This window comes from Mytilus edulis, chromosome 6 (genome assembly GCF_963676685.1).
Source record: "Mytilus edulis chromosome 6, xbMytEdul2.2, whole genome shotgun sequence".
Taxonomy (NCBI): Eukaryota; Metazoa; Mollusca; class Bivalvia; order Mytilida; family Mytilidae; genus Mytilus; species Mytilus edulis.
Window position 1 is genome coordinate 34,426,111 of NC_092349.1, and position 17,526 is coordinate 34,443,636.

The 17,526-nt window shown below is 32.0% G+C and overlaps 1 protein-coding gene across 1 annotated transcript in view; it reads right to left on the bottom strand.

The window, feature by feature from the left end:
- Positions 1 to 1,860: 1,860 nt before the first annotated feature.
- The window catches only part of LOC139527561 (uncharacterized), a 47,595-nt gene continuing 31,929 nt past the window's right edge, over positions 1,861 to 17,526 (bottom strand). The window contains exons 7-8 of the mRNA XM_071323069.1: positions 13,767 to 13,811; positions 1,861 to 8,125 (exon numbers count right to left, since the gene is read on the bottom strand). Of these exons, the coding sequence (XP_071179170.1) occupies positions 5,373 to 8,125; positions 13,767 to 13,811 (2,798 nt within the window). The 3' untranslated portion in view covers positions 1,861 to 5,372. The remainder of the gene's footprint in view (positions 8,126 to 13,766; positions 13,812 to 17,526) is intronic.

Here is a 17,526-nt window from a genome sequence, read left to right on the forward strand (position 1 = left end):
TTTTGAAGAAGTAGGGTTACCTCAAATGTCTTTCTTTTATCCTGATTTAATCTGAGATATAAATCAAAAACTTTTATATGGCACATTATATATGCAAACATAACCTTTTTTCGTAGATCAAAAAAATGGCCACATTTTTTTTACATACACTCTAATAGACACAACTTTCTAATCAAGACACTCAAAGAGTGATTGGCCCTATAATTGGTTGCATTCCAATCAAAAGTTTTAAAGAGGAAGATTTTTTGAAGTACAAGTATGTTCACAACTCTGTTTCATATAACAAGCTTTTTAAAAGACTGTCATCAATTGAAAGTATGTGAAAACCAGGTGCTCCGCAGGGCGCAGCTTTATACAACCGCAGTGGTTGGACTCTGAACAGTTGGGGCAAATTAAATATTGTCACAATGTTCAAGCTTGATACTGTCTGAATTTGGATTGTGATTGAATTTTTGACAAGAAAAAAAAGGTTTTTGTTACAAAATAAATGTGGCCAAAGATCAACAAATCTATTGCACAATACTGTGCAATTGAAGATTTCTTCTTGAAAATTTTCAAAATTTGAAATTTGAAAAAGAAAAAAAGAAAAAAAAGAAACCCCTAATTTTTTTTTAACAAATCCCCCCCAAACTAATTGAAACCCCCCTTTCAGCAATAAACCTTAAAAACAATCCCATCCTTTCCTTTTTAGTATAGAACCTTGTAGTACAATTACAGAGAGATCCACATACATGTACTTAAACCCAAGTTATTGTTTGGGAACTAGAAATGTGCTTCTTTTCGGCCCTTTTTTGGCCCCTTATTCCTACATATTTTGGGCAATTAATCCAAAACTAAATCCCAGCCTCCTCTTTGTTATATGGAGTATTGTGGTACAGTTTGAAAGAGATCCATACAATTACACACAAGTTATCGTCTTGAAATAAGAAAAATACTTGTTTTGGGCCCCTTTTTGGCCCTTTATTCATAACTTTAATTCCATGACCCATTTAAAGGAATCCAAACCTTCTACTTGTGGTTTTAAACATTATGATACAATATCAGAGCGATTGAAATACTTATACACAAGTTATTATCCTTAAACTATAAAATGCTTGTTTTGGGCCCCTTTTGGGCACTTAATTCCTTAAAGGTAGGGACCATCATCCCCAAAATCATTCCAAAGCTTCCTTTTGTGGTATTGAACCTTCTGAAAAAAATCATAGAGATCTATACACTTAAACTAAAGTTATTGTCCAAAATATAAGTCTACTTTGATCAGTTTTAGTTAAAATGTTAAGGGCCAAAAACTATTACAATAGTGCATTTTATAGATATTTGGGGGAATTTTTTACTAACTTCCCATTATTTGCCAGGCTAAAAATTTTTACTTGTCTTAGAACTGATATGCACCTTTAAAAAAATCCTAAAAGTTTAAAAAAATAAATATGATCTTGAGAGAAAACACCTACTGAGTACATGTACTACATGCAAGTTTTCTAATACATCTGTTGCACGAATCTCTCTGGCAACCTGCCAAAAGGTCAAAAGTATGTCAAAATGCATTTTTTCTTTTTTTTATAATGTTCTTTGCAAAATATAACAAGATAATGCTATATTTAAGAGATATATCAATTATTCAGACCTTTAAAAAGTACCTAAATTTTGGTGATTTTTTTGCATTATTTTTTTATAATTCACAAATATGCAAATAAGGCTGTTAAATGGAAAATAGTGTGAATTAACCAAAATTATTTTTTTTATCTTAACTTCTTAATACCCAAAGATTTTGGAAATATATATAATGTTGCAAAGTTATTACTACCAATTTGGACGAAATTTGAGATTTTGCATGGTTTTATGGCAGACTGGCTCTTAAAAATCATCACTACATGTAGTTTGTTAAAGAAAACACGGATCATTAATTACATATTATTTTGGCAAAGCATATATATATGTAACAGTTAAATACTAGATTATACATGAATATATAAAGAAATACAATTTAGCATTATACATTTGCAAACATATTTACACTGTGATCCTGCTCATGAAATATAGGTAGGACACAACCTTTTCTTCAGTCAAAGTGACAAATTACGCATCCTCTTTAGTTTGAAAGATCATATAACTTAGAGTCATTTATAAATGAACTCAGATGCTACAATTGATAACGTAAATTCAAACATTATTTGGATGTTCATGTTTAAAGATGTATCTGATCAAAATTCAAAATGGAAGTCCCTTCTTAAATTAGTTTTAACCTGCACATTTTGACATCAAATCGAAAAACAATTTCCGAATATACCATGTATACAGATTAGATATACGGTATATGTTACTGATAAGGAGTTGACATTAATGAGGAGGATACTCTAACAGTGCTTCCTCGACGTATATGAGACGAACTAAAAACGTTAAAAAAATCATATTAATTAATATAATTACACATATTCTACAACATTCTTTATACAACACATATCAATTATCCAATAATATTTTAATGTAGAACAAGTTAATAGTCTTACAGCTAGACTGTAAGAGTACAGAAATATTCTCACATTCATTCAAACAGAGAAAATAAATTGTAATGATAGCTTTTATTCAATAATTTCAGAAAATAAAAATACAAAAACATGATGAAACTAAATAAAATAAGTGATATGATACTTGTTATCAACAAAATTCGTACATTGTTAGATAAACCTTTCAATAAATATAAATGTCTGTTTTCATAACAGAACACACATGAATAAATCAGAAGTTTGTTTTTCTTCATTAGTAAATATTTTATCATTTAGTATGCATTGATATATACACAATTATTTAAATGGAAATTCATAAATATACTTATAGAATAACTAATCGAAGATTTCAAATAGATAAAAATATTCAACGAGTGATCGAACAACACATTAATTTACGAATGCGCGCATCAGTCTGTCGGTCCATTGGAAAACATTATTGTGGTCTATGATTCTGATGGTAAGGTTTTTAAAATCAATTTGGGCGTGCCCATGTGATCTCTGGCTATCTCGTCAATATACTGCATGCCACATCGACAATGAAGATTATATACAACATTATGGGTTTGCAAGTTACATTGCAAAATATAGTGTACACAGATCCAGTGGAGTGGCAAGTAAATGTTTGAATATTTAGTATTTGTTGGCAAGTCAAACATCGTCAGTTACCACACGACTTGCACCATCCTGCAGTTAAACAGCTTTTATTATTGGTGGCGTCAGCTCTTACAAATAAGTCTTTCAGACTTGCTGGTCTCCGCAAAAGCTAAGACAAGAGGTTCTGAAAAGATTTGTTGGGGTGCTTGGCAATGATTTGCTTATTGGCACGGATCAAACGTGAATGTGAGATTTCATGTTAAAACAAACGGAACTACTTTGCAGCTCCTCTTCTGTTTGTACCGTAAGTACTGCGGCTGTTTTTGTCAGCATATATTAAATATATGTAAAAAAGAGATTTGTCAATATATCTACAAGTCAGCTAATTAACAACAAATGACTGGAAAGATAAAAAAAAAAAAAAAAAAACAAACAGCTAAAGGTAAATAGAAGTATTTGACTATTGCCAATACTTCAAACTATAAACATGGTTAATTAATTTTAGCTTTTAAAAGGGTTTTGAATACATGAACTATAATGTACAAATTTGTACAAAAATAGTACAATCACAAAAATACTGAACTCAGAAGAAAATCAAATCGGAAAGTCCATAATCACAAGGTAAAATCAAAGGACAAACACATCAAATACAAGAACTGTCATATTCCTGACTTGATACAGGCGTTTTCAAATGTAGAATACACACAATGAAAAAAATATCATGAAAATATCCTTCACAGGAATTGATCGTTTTGTAATTAATGCTGCGCTTCTCCTTTTTCTTTTAACAATTCTTGTATTTCTATGTGTCCTTGGTCCAGTGCTACACTAAGAGGACGCCTACCATTAAAGTCACATTGAGTGACATTAGCTGAACATGTCCATTCTTACTTGCTAAAAGTAGAGGTGATTCATCATCATTGGTACACTTATTCACATCAGCTGAATGTTGTATCATTTCTTTTACAACATCAACATGTCCATTCTGACTTGCTATATACAGAGGTGATGCATCTTCATCGGTACATTAATATACATCAGCTGAATGTTTTAACAGTGTTTAGCAACATTAATATGTCCATTTTCACTTGCTAAATAAAGAGGTGATGCAACATCATTGGTACACTTATTCACATCAGCTGAATGTTGTTACAATTCTTTTGCAACATCAACATATCCATTCTGACTTGCTATAAATAGAGGTGATTCATCATTATTGGTTTACTAAGGCACATCAGCTGAATGTGGAATTATTTCTTTTACAACATCAATATGTCCATTATAACTTGCTATATACAGAGGTGATGCATCTTCATCGGTACATTAATTTATATCAGCTGAATGTTTTTATAGTATTTTAGCAACATTAATATGTTCATTCTCACTTCCTAAATAAAGAGGTGATGCAACAGCATTTTTACACTGATTCACATCAGCTGCACACATATCCAGTGGAGTGGCAAGTAAATGTTTGAGTAATTAGTATTTGTTGGCAAGTCAGACATCGTCAGTTACCACACACTATCCTGCAGTCGAACAACTTTTATTATTGGTGACGTCAGCTCTCAGAAAGAAGTCTTTCAGACTTTCTGGTCTCCGCAAAAGCTAAGACAAGAGGTTCTGAAAAGATTTGTTTGGGTGCTTGGCAATAATTTGCTTATTGGCACGGATCAAACGTGAAAGGTTAGTAAATGCGGGATTTCATGTTAAAACAAACAGAACTACTTTGCTGCTCCTCTTCGGTTTGTACCTTCTGTTTGTACCGTAATAAGTTACTGCGGCTGTTTTTGTTAGCATATATTATATGTATGAATTAAAGAGATTTGTCAATATATCTACAAGTCAGCCAATTAACAACATATTACAGGAAAAATAAAAATAAAACAGCTAAAGGTAAAAAGAAGTATTTGACTAATGCCAATACTTCAAACTATAAACATGGTTAATTAATTTAAGCTTTTAAGAGGGTTTTGAATACATGAATTATAATGTATAAATTTGTACGAAAAAATTAAAAATCACAAAAATACTAAACTCAGAGGAAAATCAAATCGGAAAGTCCATAATCACATGGCAAAATCAAAGGACAAACACATCAAACACGAATGAACAAGAACTGTCGTATTCCTGACTTGGTACAGGCATTTTCAAATGTAGAATGCACACAATAAGAAAATATCAAGAAAATATCCTTCCCAGGAATTGATCGTTTTGTATTTAATGTTGAGCTGCTCCTTTTTCTTTTAACAATGCTTGGATTTCTATGTGTCCTTAGTCCAGTGCTATACTAAGAGGACGCCTACCATTAAAGTCACAGTGATTGACATCAGCTGAATGTTGTAACAGTTCTGTTACAACATCAACATGTCCATTCTTACTTGCTATAAGTAGAGGTGATTCATCATCATTGGTAGACTTATTCACATCAGCTGAATGTTTTAACAGTTCTTTCACAACATTAACATGTCCATTCTGACTTGCTATAAATATAGGTGATTCATCAACATTGGTACACTTATTCACATCAGCTGAATGTTGTAACAGTTCTTTTGCAACATCAACATGTCCATTTTTACTTGCTATAAATAAAGGTGATTCATCATCATTGGTACACTTATTCACATCAGCTGAATGTTGTAACAGTTCTTTTGCAACATTAATATGTCCATTCTGACTTGCTATAAACAGAGGGGATTCATTATTGGTACACTTATTCACATCAGCTGCATGTTGTAACAATTCTTTTACAACATCAACATGTCCATTCTGACTTGCTATATAAAGAGGTGATTCATCATCATTGGTACACTTATTCACATCAGCTGAATGTTGTAACAGTTCTTTTGCAACATCAACATGTCCATTTTGACTTGCTATAAATAGAGGTGATTCATCATCATTGGTACACTTATTCACATCAGCTGAATGTTGTATCATTTCTTTTACAACATCAACATGTCCATTCTGACTTGCTATATACAGAGGTGATGCATCGTCATCGGTACATTGATTTACATCAGCTGAATGTTTTAACAGTGTTTTAGCAACATTAATATGTCCACTCTCACTTGCTAAATAAAGAGGTGATACCACAGCATTGTTACACAGATTCACATCAGCTGCATGTTTTAACAGTTCATTTACAACATCAATATTTCCATTCTGACTTGCTATAGATAGAGGTGATACACCATCATCGGTTAACTGATTTACATCAGCTGAATGTTGTAACAGTTCTTTTGCAACATTAATATGTCCATTCTGACTTGCTATAAACAGAGGTGATTCATCATTGGTACGCTTATTCACATCAGCTGCATGTTGTAACAATTCTTTTACAACACCAACATGTCCATTCTGACTTGCTATATACAGAGGTGACTCGTCATCATTGGTACACTTATTCACATCAGCTGAATGTTTTAACAATTCTTTTACAACACCAACATGTCCATTCTGACTTGCTATATACAGAGGTGATGCATCTTCATTGGTACACTGATTTACATTAGCAGAATGTTGTAACAGTTCATTAACAACATTAGTATGTCCATTCTCACTTGCTAAATAAAGAGATGATGCATCGTCGTTGTTATACTGATTAACGTCAGCTGAATGATGTAATAGTTCTTTTACAACATCAACATGTCCTTCCTGACTAGCCCATAATAAAGGGAACCAACCAGCGTCATCACAATAACTAATGTCACTATTCTTGCTTATCAACCATTTGACAAGGTCAACAGAGCCCATATAGCAACTTCCACCGAGTGCTATATCTTTATCGCGAACATCTTGAGTACAAACTAGTTCTGCCTGCTTTGATGGGTCAAGTTGGTTTAATCGTGTTACCATATTTTCTGTAAATGTAGTAGAATTCATGTTTCTGTTTTGACATACTTTATTTACATAACCGTTCTCCCAATCTTTTAGTAACCTATCTATATAACTATTTACATATTTTTCAGGTATTCTTATCACAAACTCGATTTCTGTGCCCATGTTTTCTGTTATCTTGCATAGAAATCTCTCTGCAGTGAAATCAGTTTTAGCATGATCAATAAAAACCTGTAACATCTTTTCCCCTAAGTACTTTGCAAGGAAATCAAATAACTTATCATGGATTATTTTGTACGTACTATCTTCCTTGACCACATAGGTCCCTTCAAGTTTTTCAAGGGCTTTCTTTAACCGTTTGGTGGATGTTCCTCTATTTAGTTCACATTCCTCTAGTAAATCTTCTATAACTTCTCTCATCTTTTTATCTTTTGTGGACAAGTTTTCTTCTGTTAATGTGTTGTTAAACATCACACAGAGGACTAAGCTACAATACTGCAACTTACCTTCATCACTTTCCCCATACATTTCAACAACTTGATCTTTAAAAACATCAAAAGGATTGCTAAAAAAAGATTTAATGTTTACATTTTTCAGTTTCTGTTTATGATATAAGCTACACAAAAGTGGGAAAAAGTCATATTTGTCTGACAATTCCTTTACTTCATCAATATTTTCATTAAAGTACATTTCAGCTAAAGCAATTTTTTCAGCATCTGTAAGTTTCAACTCTTGTGAACTTAAATTGATACTACACATTTTGAAAATAGACAGATTGCCAAATTGTTCATCTTTGTAAACCTCCAACCTACATGTAGACAATATTTTACAACATTTGTCTTTAAGAAGTGATGTAGTGTGATCAAGTCTTTGTTTCCATTCAGTGTAAATTTGTTGATTAAGAGTATACCGGCCACAAACGTCATCAAAGACAAATACTGTTTTTCTTCCATGTTTAAACCATTTTTCAATATCTTCAGGTTTGCTACATGGAATAACAGTATAGCCGTCTTCAATCATTTTTAGGGCAATATGTTTTGATAGGAAACTTTTTCCAGTGCCTGAGTTTCCTACCAGGGTAATGGAACTTTGTGTCAAAACTTTTTGCATTACATGTTTTTCGGCTTCTGTACTAACAAACTGTTGATCATCCTCCTTCCACTGTTCCAATCGTCTTTCGAACTGCTCTGCAAAAAAAAAAATTGTGTAGATACATTTACTATCGTTTCAAAGTTTTATTTTTAAGGTGTATAACCATCAAAACATGGTAAGCCACATCTGGCTTCATGTTAAGAAAAATAATCCCTTGAACTTGACAGTTGTAGGTACACAGCGAAAAGTGAATATGTTTACTTTCGAAGTGGGTTATATTCTTTTCAACAATGAAATGTTCACTCTGGTCATTTTGTTATTGTGCTATTGTGAATTTTAGAATAATTTGATTGTTTTTTAGTGATTAAGATTATTACACAATGTTGTATCCTATTTTTGGCATTTTTACCTTCTACGTCTATTTGTTTTGTTGACACATTGTTTGTCAACATAATGTTATTGTATGTTCTTACAGACTCTTAATTTAATGCGACTGTCAAATAAGTGAGAGGTTTAGCTAGCTATAAAACCAGGTTTAATCCAAAATTTTCTACAAAAGAAATTGTCTGTACCAAATCCGGAATATGACACTTGTTATCCATTCGTTTGCTGTGTTTGAGCTTTTAATTTTGTCATTTGATTATGGAATTTCCGTTTTGATTTCAATCGGACTTCGGTATATGATTGCCTATGAGACAACTATCTATCCAAGTCAATATTTGTAAAAAGTAAACAATCATATGCCAAAGTACGGCCTTCCATATGGAGTTCTGGCTCACTCCGAACAGCAAGCTATGAAGGGCCTCAAAATTACTAGTGTAAAACAATTAAAACAGCTTTACTTTTTGGACCTTTTGGATTATAGCTCTTCATCTTTTATTTAAGCTTTGGATTTCAAATATTTTGGCCACGAGCATCACTGAAAAGACATGTATTGTCGAAATGCGCATCTGGGGCAAGAAAATTGGTACCGTTAATTTTATTAAAACAACGGTCTAATCTATATAAAAAAATAGAAAAACTTATGAACCACATCAATCAACGACAACCAGTAAACAACAGGTTATTATTTTCATCCTAGAAATTAAAAAGTGCTAATATAAATATTAGGACATGTGGTATTATTATTATCCACCAAACTTCCAATGGGGTTGATGTAAGCTATTATAAAAAAAATACTAATAGACAACCTGCATGTCACCTAACAGTAACTCATTTGGATTCGTTTTTGTTCATGAGAAAATGCCTATCAGTAAATTATTTGCTAAAGATGTTTATTCACTTTTTATTGATCAGGGAAAGGTTTCTTTTATTTCACAACAAGAAGAAAGTTTTACTACAGAAATTAGTTACAAAACATTGAAAAATATCTATTCACTGGCTTTTAAATGTACTATAGAAAGCAAACTTCCAATATAAAATGTTACACATAATAGTCTCAAATAATTATCTTCTTGAAAAATATAAACATTCCTTAACTAATTAATTTGCAAGTTGTTAAGAAATATAAACTATAGAGCATACATTTCTGGAATGTACAGAAATAAAACAATTTCAAAGAGAATTTTTTAAGTGGCTATCGTAGCTTCGATTCGTGTATATTTTAATTATCGAGTTGACCTGTAAAGTCTTCCGATGACCATATAAGCGATGTAAACATAAATATAGCTATAAATAGTTTAGCAAACTCATGTTGTTGGATTACATATTCTACGTCTATTTTATTTCATATTATAGATGAACAATAAATGTTTATCATCGTTTTTACCTGCATAAGAATGATCTTTATGGATCGAATTTCAATCAACATGATCAAATGATTTACCTTAGTTTCACTTTCAATGTTGACATTCTTTTCATTTTAAATAACTTTACATATACAATTCATGTCTTATCCATCTCAAGATAAGGGGTTAAATTGAAGTTCAAATGAATACGGATTCAATGAGGTCGAATTATTCACTTGCAAGTGAATAATTCATAATCAATGTTTTTTTAGCTTATTTTAACAAAATTGAACCATACTGGTTGATAAAAGCAAATTATTATTTCACTATTTGCATTTCAAAATGATTGAGAAAAAAATACAGATCTGTACTTTGTGTCTCTTTTGTTGTTGTTTGGATGAGTTAGTATCCGTCTATGTCCACTCTGTGGTTTTGTAAGATATATTTTTATTTGTATTCATTTGATGAGTTGAGCCTTTTTCAACTGATTATAATAGTTTGTTCTTATGATGTATTGTACCACAACTGTCCCAGGTAAGAGGAAAGTTTGGGCGCCAACAAACATATTTAACCCCGGCATATTCTGTATATGCCTGTCCCAAGCCAAGAGCCTGTAATTCAGTGGTTGTCGTTTGTTTTTGCTTACATATTTGTTCTTCATTCATTATTTTGTACATAAACTAGGCCGTTAGTTTTTTCGTTTGAATTGTTTTTCATTAATTTGGTTATTTCGGGGCTGTTTATAGCAGACTATGTGGTATCGGTTTTGCTGATTGTTGAAGGCCATACGGAGACCAATAGTTGCTTATTTCTGTTTCTGTCTTTGATAATTGGATTCTGCTTGATATCAAATCGAGTGATCCTATCTCAAGCTAAGTAACACGAGTTGATATCAAGCAATATTCAGTTCTCAAAACTTGTAATATCTATTATTTATCTTACAGTTAACATTCTTTGTGTTAAAAATAAAAGTTTTTGACTTGCTGATCTGTTTTATTCTTGTACATATCAGTATGACGTCATACGTCATGTTCTGGCGTTAAACTTTAATATCAGACATTTTAATTGCTTTTTAGATGTGTCAAAACAACAAGAATGACCACGATTGCCAAAAAAAAAAGAAGCTTGAATAGATATAGGCAGATGTGGTATGAGTGCCAATGAAACAACTCTCCATCCAAATAACACTATATATAAGTAAACCATTATAGGTTAAGGTAAGGCCTTCATCACGGAGCCTTGGCTCACACCGAACAGCAAGCTATAAAGGGCCTAAAACATAACAAGTGTAAAACCATTCAAACGGGAAAACCAACGGTCTAATCTATATAAAAACGAGAAACGAGAAACACGTTTGAACTACATAAACAGACGACAATTGCTGTACATCAGATTCCTGACTTAGGACAGGTGCAAACATTTGCAGTGGGATTAAACGTTTTAATGGTACCAAACATTTCTCCCTTTTCTAAAACAAGAGTATAACATCACAACATAGAAAAACACACTATAAAACATCAATTGGAAGGCTTAACTCAATAAAAAAACCGCAAATTAACACACAATGAACGAATAAATTTGATCTGCGATACCTGAATGCAAATACATAGGTAATTAAAATTATAAGGGATACATAATGAAGGTCAAAAGTAAATAAACAGGTTTAAACAATGTTAAAGTAAGATACCATGTTGAAATATTAAACAATTTTTAGAAAATCATCACTTTTGAAAAAATTTGCGTCATATCCTACACAGGTAAATGTTTTTCTGTTGTATTTCTGTTGTTGAAGCCTTTTTTTTAGGAGTGGACATTTTTAAGGTCCAAAGCCTGTAATTTTGGCAAATTATCAGCGAAGCAAACAAAACATAAACTAGCCCTGAAGTTCATCAAAGTAGACTCAATGTGAAGTCTGAAAACATTGTTGCTGTTATTTTCATGAAATTCGAAGGTTCAAAGCACACAATTTCAACATGTTCAACAGAAGCAGAACAATACGAGACTTGATCTGCTACTCATCATTGTAGACTCACATACTAAAAATCACCTCAATTTGTGAAGACGTTAACAATAAAAGTTCATATATATCATGCATATGTTACTATTTGTTGTGGATTCACCGAATGATGGAATGATGGATAAGGTAACACTTTAGGGCACCCAACATATTTTTTAAAGTCGGGTGGGACATAAAATAAAAAAAAAAATCAGGTGAAAATAAAAGTGTTTAAAATCTCATTGAAGAAATATCATATCTACTAGAACACACCCGTCATATCGCGGGTCCGTGACTGAATTAAAGTATATAACTATGCGCAAGCCTTATTTTAGTATTAGTACTGTCATCTGATAAAGTCATGCCGATTATAAGATACACAATTTTCTCTGCTTTCAAATCTTTTTGTTTGAACCCGTCGAAGTGGAACTTATCAATTATTGTTAATATTAATTATTTGGAAAACAAAAGGTCCTGGAATGGAGTATTTTTTAATCAACAGCATTGTCCTTTAATATGAGGCAGGCATTACCTATGAATGGGGACGAAGTTTGTTTAAATTATTTTTTTTTTTAACTTTTAAAAATATTTGTTAAAAAAAAGAAACGGAAATACCGTAACGTTTCCGATTTTGGTTCTGTTGTCAGGGATTTTACTTGTGACGTTATTTAAGTTATGAAGTCATGTTCAATGTAAACAAAGAAACGCAATGCATCAGGTAACGTTTATTCATACCAAAGACAAAGAATGTTTAAAAATGAAATATTAGTATTGTGTTCCTTGAGTTCCTATATTTTACTAGACTAATCAAAGTCTCACGACAACAAGACCGGAAGAAGGAAGTAGAGTTATGTGTTCTGCGCAGATCCGGAAATTAAAAAACGCGACAAAAACAAATTGAACGATTTGAGTTCATTAGTACAATGAAAAATTCGGGAATGTTTTTTTTTTTTTATTGAATTTTCTACTGTAATAGGGGACTTCGTCCCCATATTAGTTATAAATAAAGTTGAATTCTTTGATTCGCTGTTTTACGTCATGCCCGCTAAAAAATTGAAACTTATTTTTAGTCCAGATTTTTAGTATTCGTACTGTTGTCTTAGAAAGTCTTATGGATTAAAATACTACAATAGGCAACAATTTGACAATTTAGTAGTGTCAACCCTGTGATTGTGACCCGTGTATATACCATATTAATCCTGAATACACCGTTTGGTGGCGCGCCTCTCAGATGCGGAACGTACAGATAAGGTAATAGGTAACAGGTGATTATACTATTGGTATCGGTATCGGACTCGCCCCGAAAATTCCTAATTATTGGCAATATTAATTACGTGGAAAACAAAAGGGCCTGGAGTGGTGTAATTTTTAATCTACACCTTTGTACTATATTAGTTGTATATAAAGTTGAATTCTTTGATTTGTTGTTTTTACGTGATGACCGTTACAAATTGGACTTCGTAATTTTAGTATTATAGATACCATTGAGGAAATGTTCAGCATTTTGATCTTTGAAAGTCATCTATGAAAAATTGTAATGTATCAACATCACAAGCTCAAAAGTCAGAACTCATGTTTTGACACGAATTGTCATTAAAGGGTTATGATTATAAAAATGAAAAATAAACTTTTTATAATCATTGAAATTTTGGAGATCCGTAAGATTTTTTTTTACCCCAGGAATAGATTATTTAGCTGTTTTTTTGGCAAAACTTTTAGGAATTTGGGGTCATCAATGTTCTCCAACGGTGTTCTTTGTTTGACCTGTTTAACTTTCTTAATTATAGCGTACATGTAGACGAATTGCGCTATTGGTGTACACAATTTCGATCATATTATCTATGATGAGTTTTGCTTTTGTGATGCTGGACAAGCCAATCAAATTGATGCATCGTCGTATTACACTGACTCTTTGCAGAGTGATACAAGAAAGATATCTACATGCGAGTAGTAGACAACAGGTTACAATCAGAAAAGAAATTATTGTTCAAATGTTTTTTTTAATAAACTTACCAAGTATATGTTTAGGAATAACTTCATCTTGAATCCTCGGAATATCTAAAATAAAAAAGCAAATTTCTTTACTTGAATTCAAATGTAAATTGTACATGGCATTTAATCAAACACGTTGTTATGTTGTTTCCATATTGAAGTAGATGTTCAATGGACGATAAATCGCTCATCTTGTCAGCAAATACTATGCAATATTGATATTAAATTAAACAAGAGTGTGCATGCTGACATTTTCAACTGTTTTACTAGTCACGATTGAAATAACGTTCAAGTCTTCAAGAAAAAATAATGCTGCAACTATTTCATAACATTAACATTATTAACGATCCATGTTAATAAGTACAAGTTCAGATGAGCCCTGTCAGACCGACATTGTCAATTGTCATAACAGTTATTCCTTTCACCAATTATAGTTTAGCTGTATTAATATATTGCTTATTGTATCTGTTAACCTAGACAACTTTACTAATGAAGGTAAGGTCAGACATATCCTGTCAGGTTGACATGTTTACTATATAATTATTCCATATACCTATTGCGTGTATATACCTGAGAAACTGCCCTACGATGAAAATGATGTCAAGGTTATATGTATCTAACTAAACAGACATGTACACCTTACAATGGTTTATGCACATGTGGAGCAGGATCTGCTTACCCTTCCGGAGCACCCGAGATCACCCCCAGTTTTTGGTGGGGTTCGTGTTGCTTAGGCTTTAGTCTTCTATGTTGTGTCTTCTATCCTATTATTTGTCTGTTTCTCTTTTTGTTTTTAGCCATTGCGTTGTCGGTTTGATTTCGATCTATGAGTTTGATTGTCCCTCTGGTATCTTTCGTCCCTCTTTAACATAAAACTTAAGACCGACCCTATAACTATTGACTTGAGGGCAAGTTCAAGTGAAACCTCCAAGACAGAAATATATCCCTCACAATCATTACATACTCTTAATATAGTTGACTTATTACTTAAAGTATCAGAAAGATAAAATCAAACCACAAAAAAGCTGACAAATGACGTTGACAAATGAGCTATGAGGTCCGAGGACACAGTTATCGTTCTTTTTGATTTTCATTGTCTACACTTATAGTTCCTAGTGAAAACAGTGTATGACTTGCAAACTTTTTTCACATACTTGCCAAATTTATTCTTTATATTTTATGCATGAAATGTTAAGAAGAGGATGCAATTACTTGTAAAAAAAGAAATTGGGATAATGATTTTTTATGTAAAGTAGTAATTTGGCCTAGTTAAGAAAGGTAAAAAAATAGTATGTCTGAAGCTGTTAAACTAAATTATAGACCCTCTTAACATCAAAAATATTTTGAATTAGAGCTGGTAGACTATTCTATAACTTTGATAGTGTTGTCCCAAAAGTAGTACAATACACTGTAAAAAACTTTATTGTTTTTAAGAAAGGCACAACAAATAAACTGTGTTCTCGGGCCATGAAAAAAGTCAAGGTCAAACTCAATTCTTCCACCTTAAAAAAAGATTCACAAAGATTGAAAACGATAAAAACACCATGTGGTTAGGATGGCTAGACTTGGAACAGTCACGTGACGTGCTTTGGTTAAATCAGCTTTACGTACGAATATACTTTCTCTTTTTTATTATCTAGACTATATTTGACAACTAGCATCTTAACCAAAAGCAGTCGTATTATGTAGCAGTTTTTGGATGGAAAATATTCAGAAAAAAAATTTTTTTTTGTCAATTTAAAAAACAAGATGTGGTATGATTGCCAATATGACAACTCTCCACAAGAGACCAAAATGACACAGAAATAAACAACTATAGGTCACCGTGCGGCCTTCAACTATGAGCTAAGCCCATACCGCAAAGTCAGATATAAAAGGCCACAAAATGACAATTTAAAACAATCAAAACGAGAAATCTAACGGCCTAATTTATGTATAAAAAATAAACAAAGAACCTACTCCTTACAAATGGAATTGAGAATCAAATTAAAAACCAAATGTTCAAAGAACAGTTGAAGGTCTTTCCACTCGGTACGATATATTTTGATGTTAAAAATAATTAAACTCGGTTAGAAATGTAATTTTTAGTGATAATTGAAAATATATTGTACGGAGAATTTAAAAATATATGGTTTCTACACATTTTTGATTGAAATAAGGGAGATAAGTTGTTATTTCCAGTTTGAAAAATGTCAATGTAGGTCTCATTCGATAGTTTACTTGACACTGATTTCAAAAATATCTGGTTCTATGTATTTTTGCAATAAATAAGAACAAAAATGGTTACTTCCGGTTTACAAAAGATAATTAACAGTTGATTTCTTAAAGGTCATATGACTTGCAACCTAATGCACAAAGTCCTATAGGTTTATTATGCATAAATTAGAAGTTAAAGCAAAGGTCAAAATCTAAAACGTCAAATAAAACTTTGACCTTGATCCCAATTTTAAGATCACGAAACAAGGGTCTCAAATCAAAAGACTCTAGGCCTCGACTATATATAGTTAATGAGTTATACTACCATACGACTAATATTAGATATAAAAAGGGGGAAACTCCCAATAAATGACTACGTACCCTTTTAACAAAAATTTAAATGTTACTACATGTCGTAACTAACAATTGTGTGCAAATATTTTGTCAATATCTTATAAGATTTCTGAAAAAAAGTGATGACCTTGACCTCATTTTCATTTTTTTGGACCAAGAACCTCAAAGCAAAAGACCCTAGGCCTCTATCACTTTTTTTTCAGTTACAAATACATTTCATTTATATCAAATACAAAAGGGGAAATAACTCTCATATGGAATCTTTATACGGCTTCGGTAAATATTAAACGAACATCCCGATGAACAAGATAAACAGTGTTCGGGTGGATAACTCTTACATGGTAAAGTATTCGGTAATGCAATGTTAGGTTCCAAGCATAGAAACTGTACGATATCATATTACAAATATCTAAGCGACATCTTGCGAAACATCAAAACAGCAAAGGAAAAAAATACGGCGGAAGAAAAAAAAAATAAAAACCAATTCTTCAGAGAACAATTGAAGGTTTTTCCACCTCGATAATGAAAAATGAAATTTAAAAAACGATGTTGGAAAATATCACTCCTGGTTTATGTAATTTATAATGTCAAACTGATATTAAAATACTAAGAATTCTAGGTACTTTTTCATATGATGAATCGCAATAAGGCTACTTTTGGTTCAAATACGGTCATCCAAATGCAGAAGACTTAATGGTTTTAAAATGAACCAGTAAGAATTTTTAGCAAAGGTCAAAATCTAGAACGTCAAATTGTTCTTTGACCTTGACCTCGATTTCAAGGTCATACGTCGGTGATCTCAATTTGAAAGAATCCATGACAGTCCCTTGATTTCAAATACATAAGGGGAGAAAACTCTGATAAAGGTTGACCAAAACACTTCGACTTAAATGGGTTGAAGATGCGCCCTATCATAAACAACTATTTGACAAACACATCATTACATTAACTGCTATGATTTCTTTTTGAATAAAGATAACAAGCAAAATTTTAAATCTAGAACATGACCTTGACCTCAATTTCCTCAACATAGACCAAGTATTGCATATCAAAAGACTTTTGGCCTCTATTATTTATAATGTATTTGTTTATTTAACATATCACTTATGCTTAATTTTCAAAGGGAAATACCTCCCATATTATGTAATCGAATCACTTCTATTAATTTGATCAAAATGTTTTTAAGAGTTGACGAATAATTTGGTGAAAATAGTTCGATTAAAATCTTTTA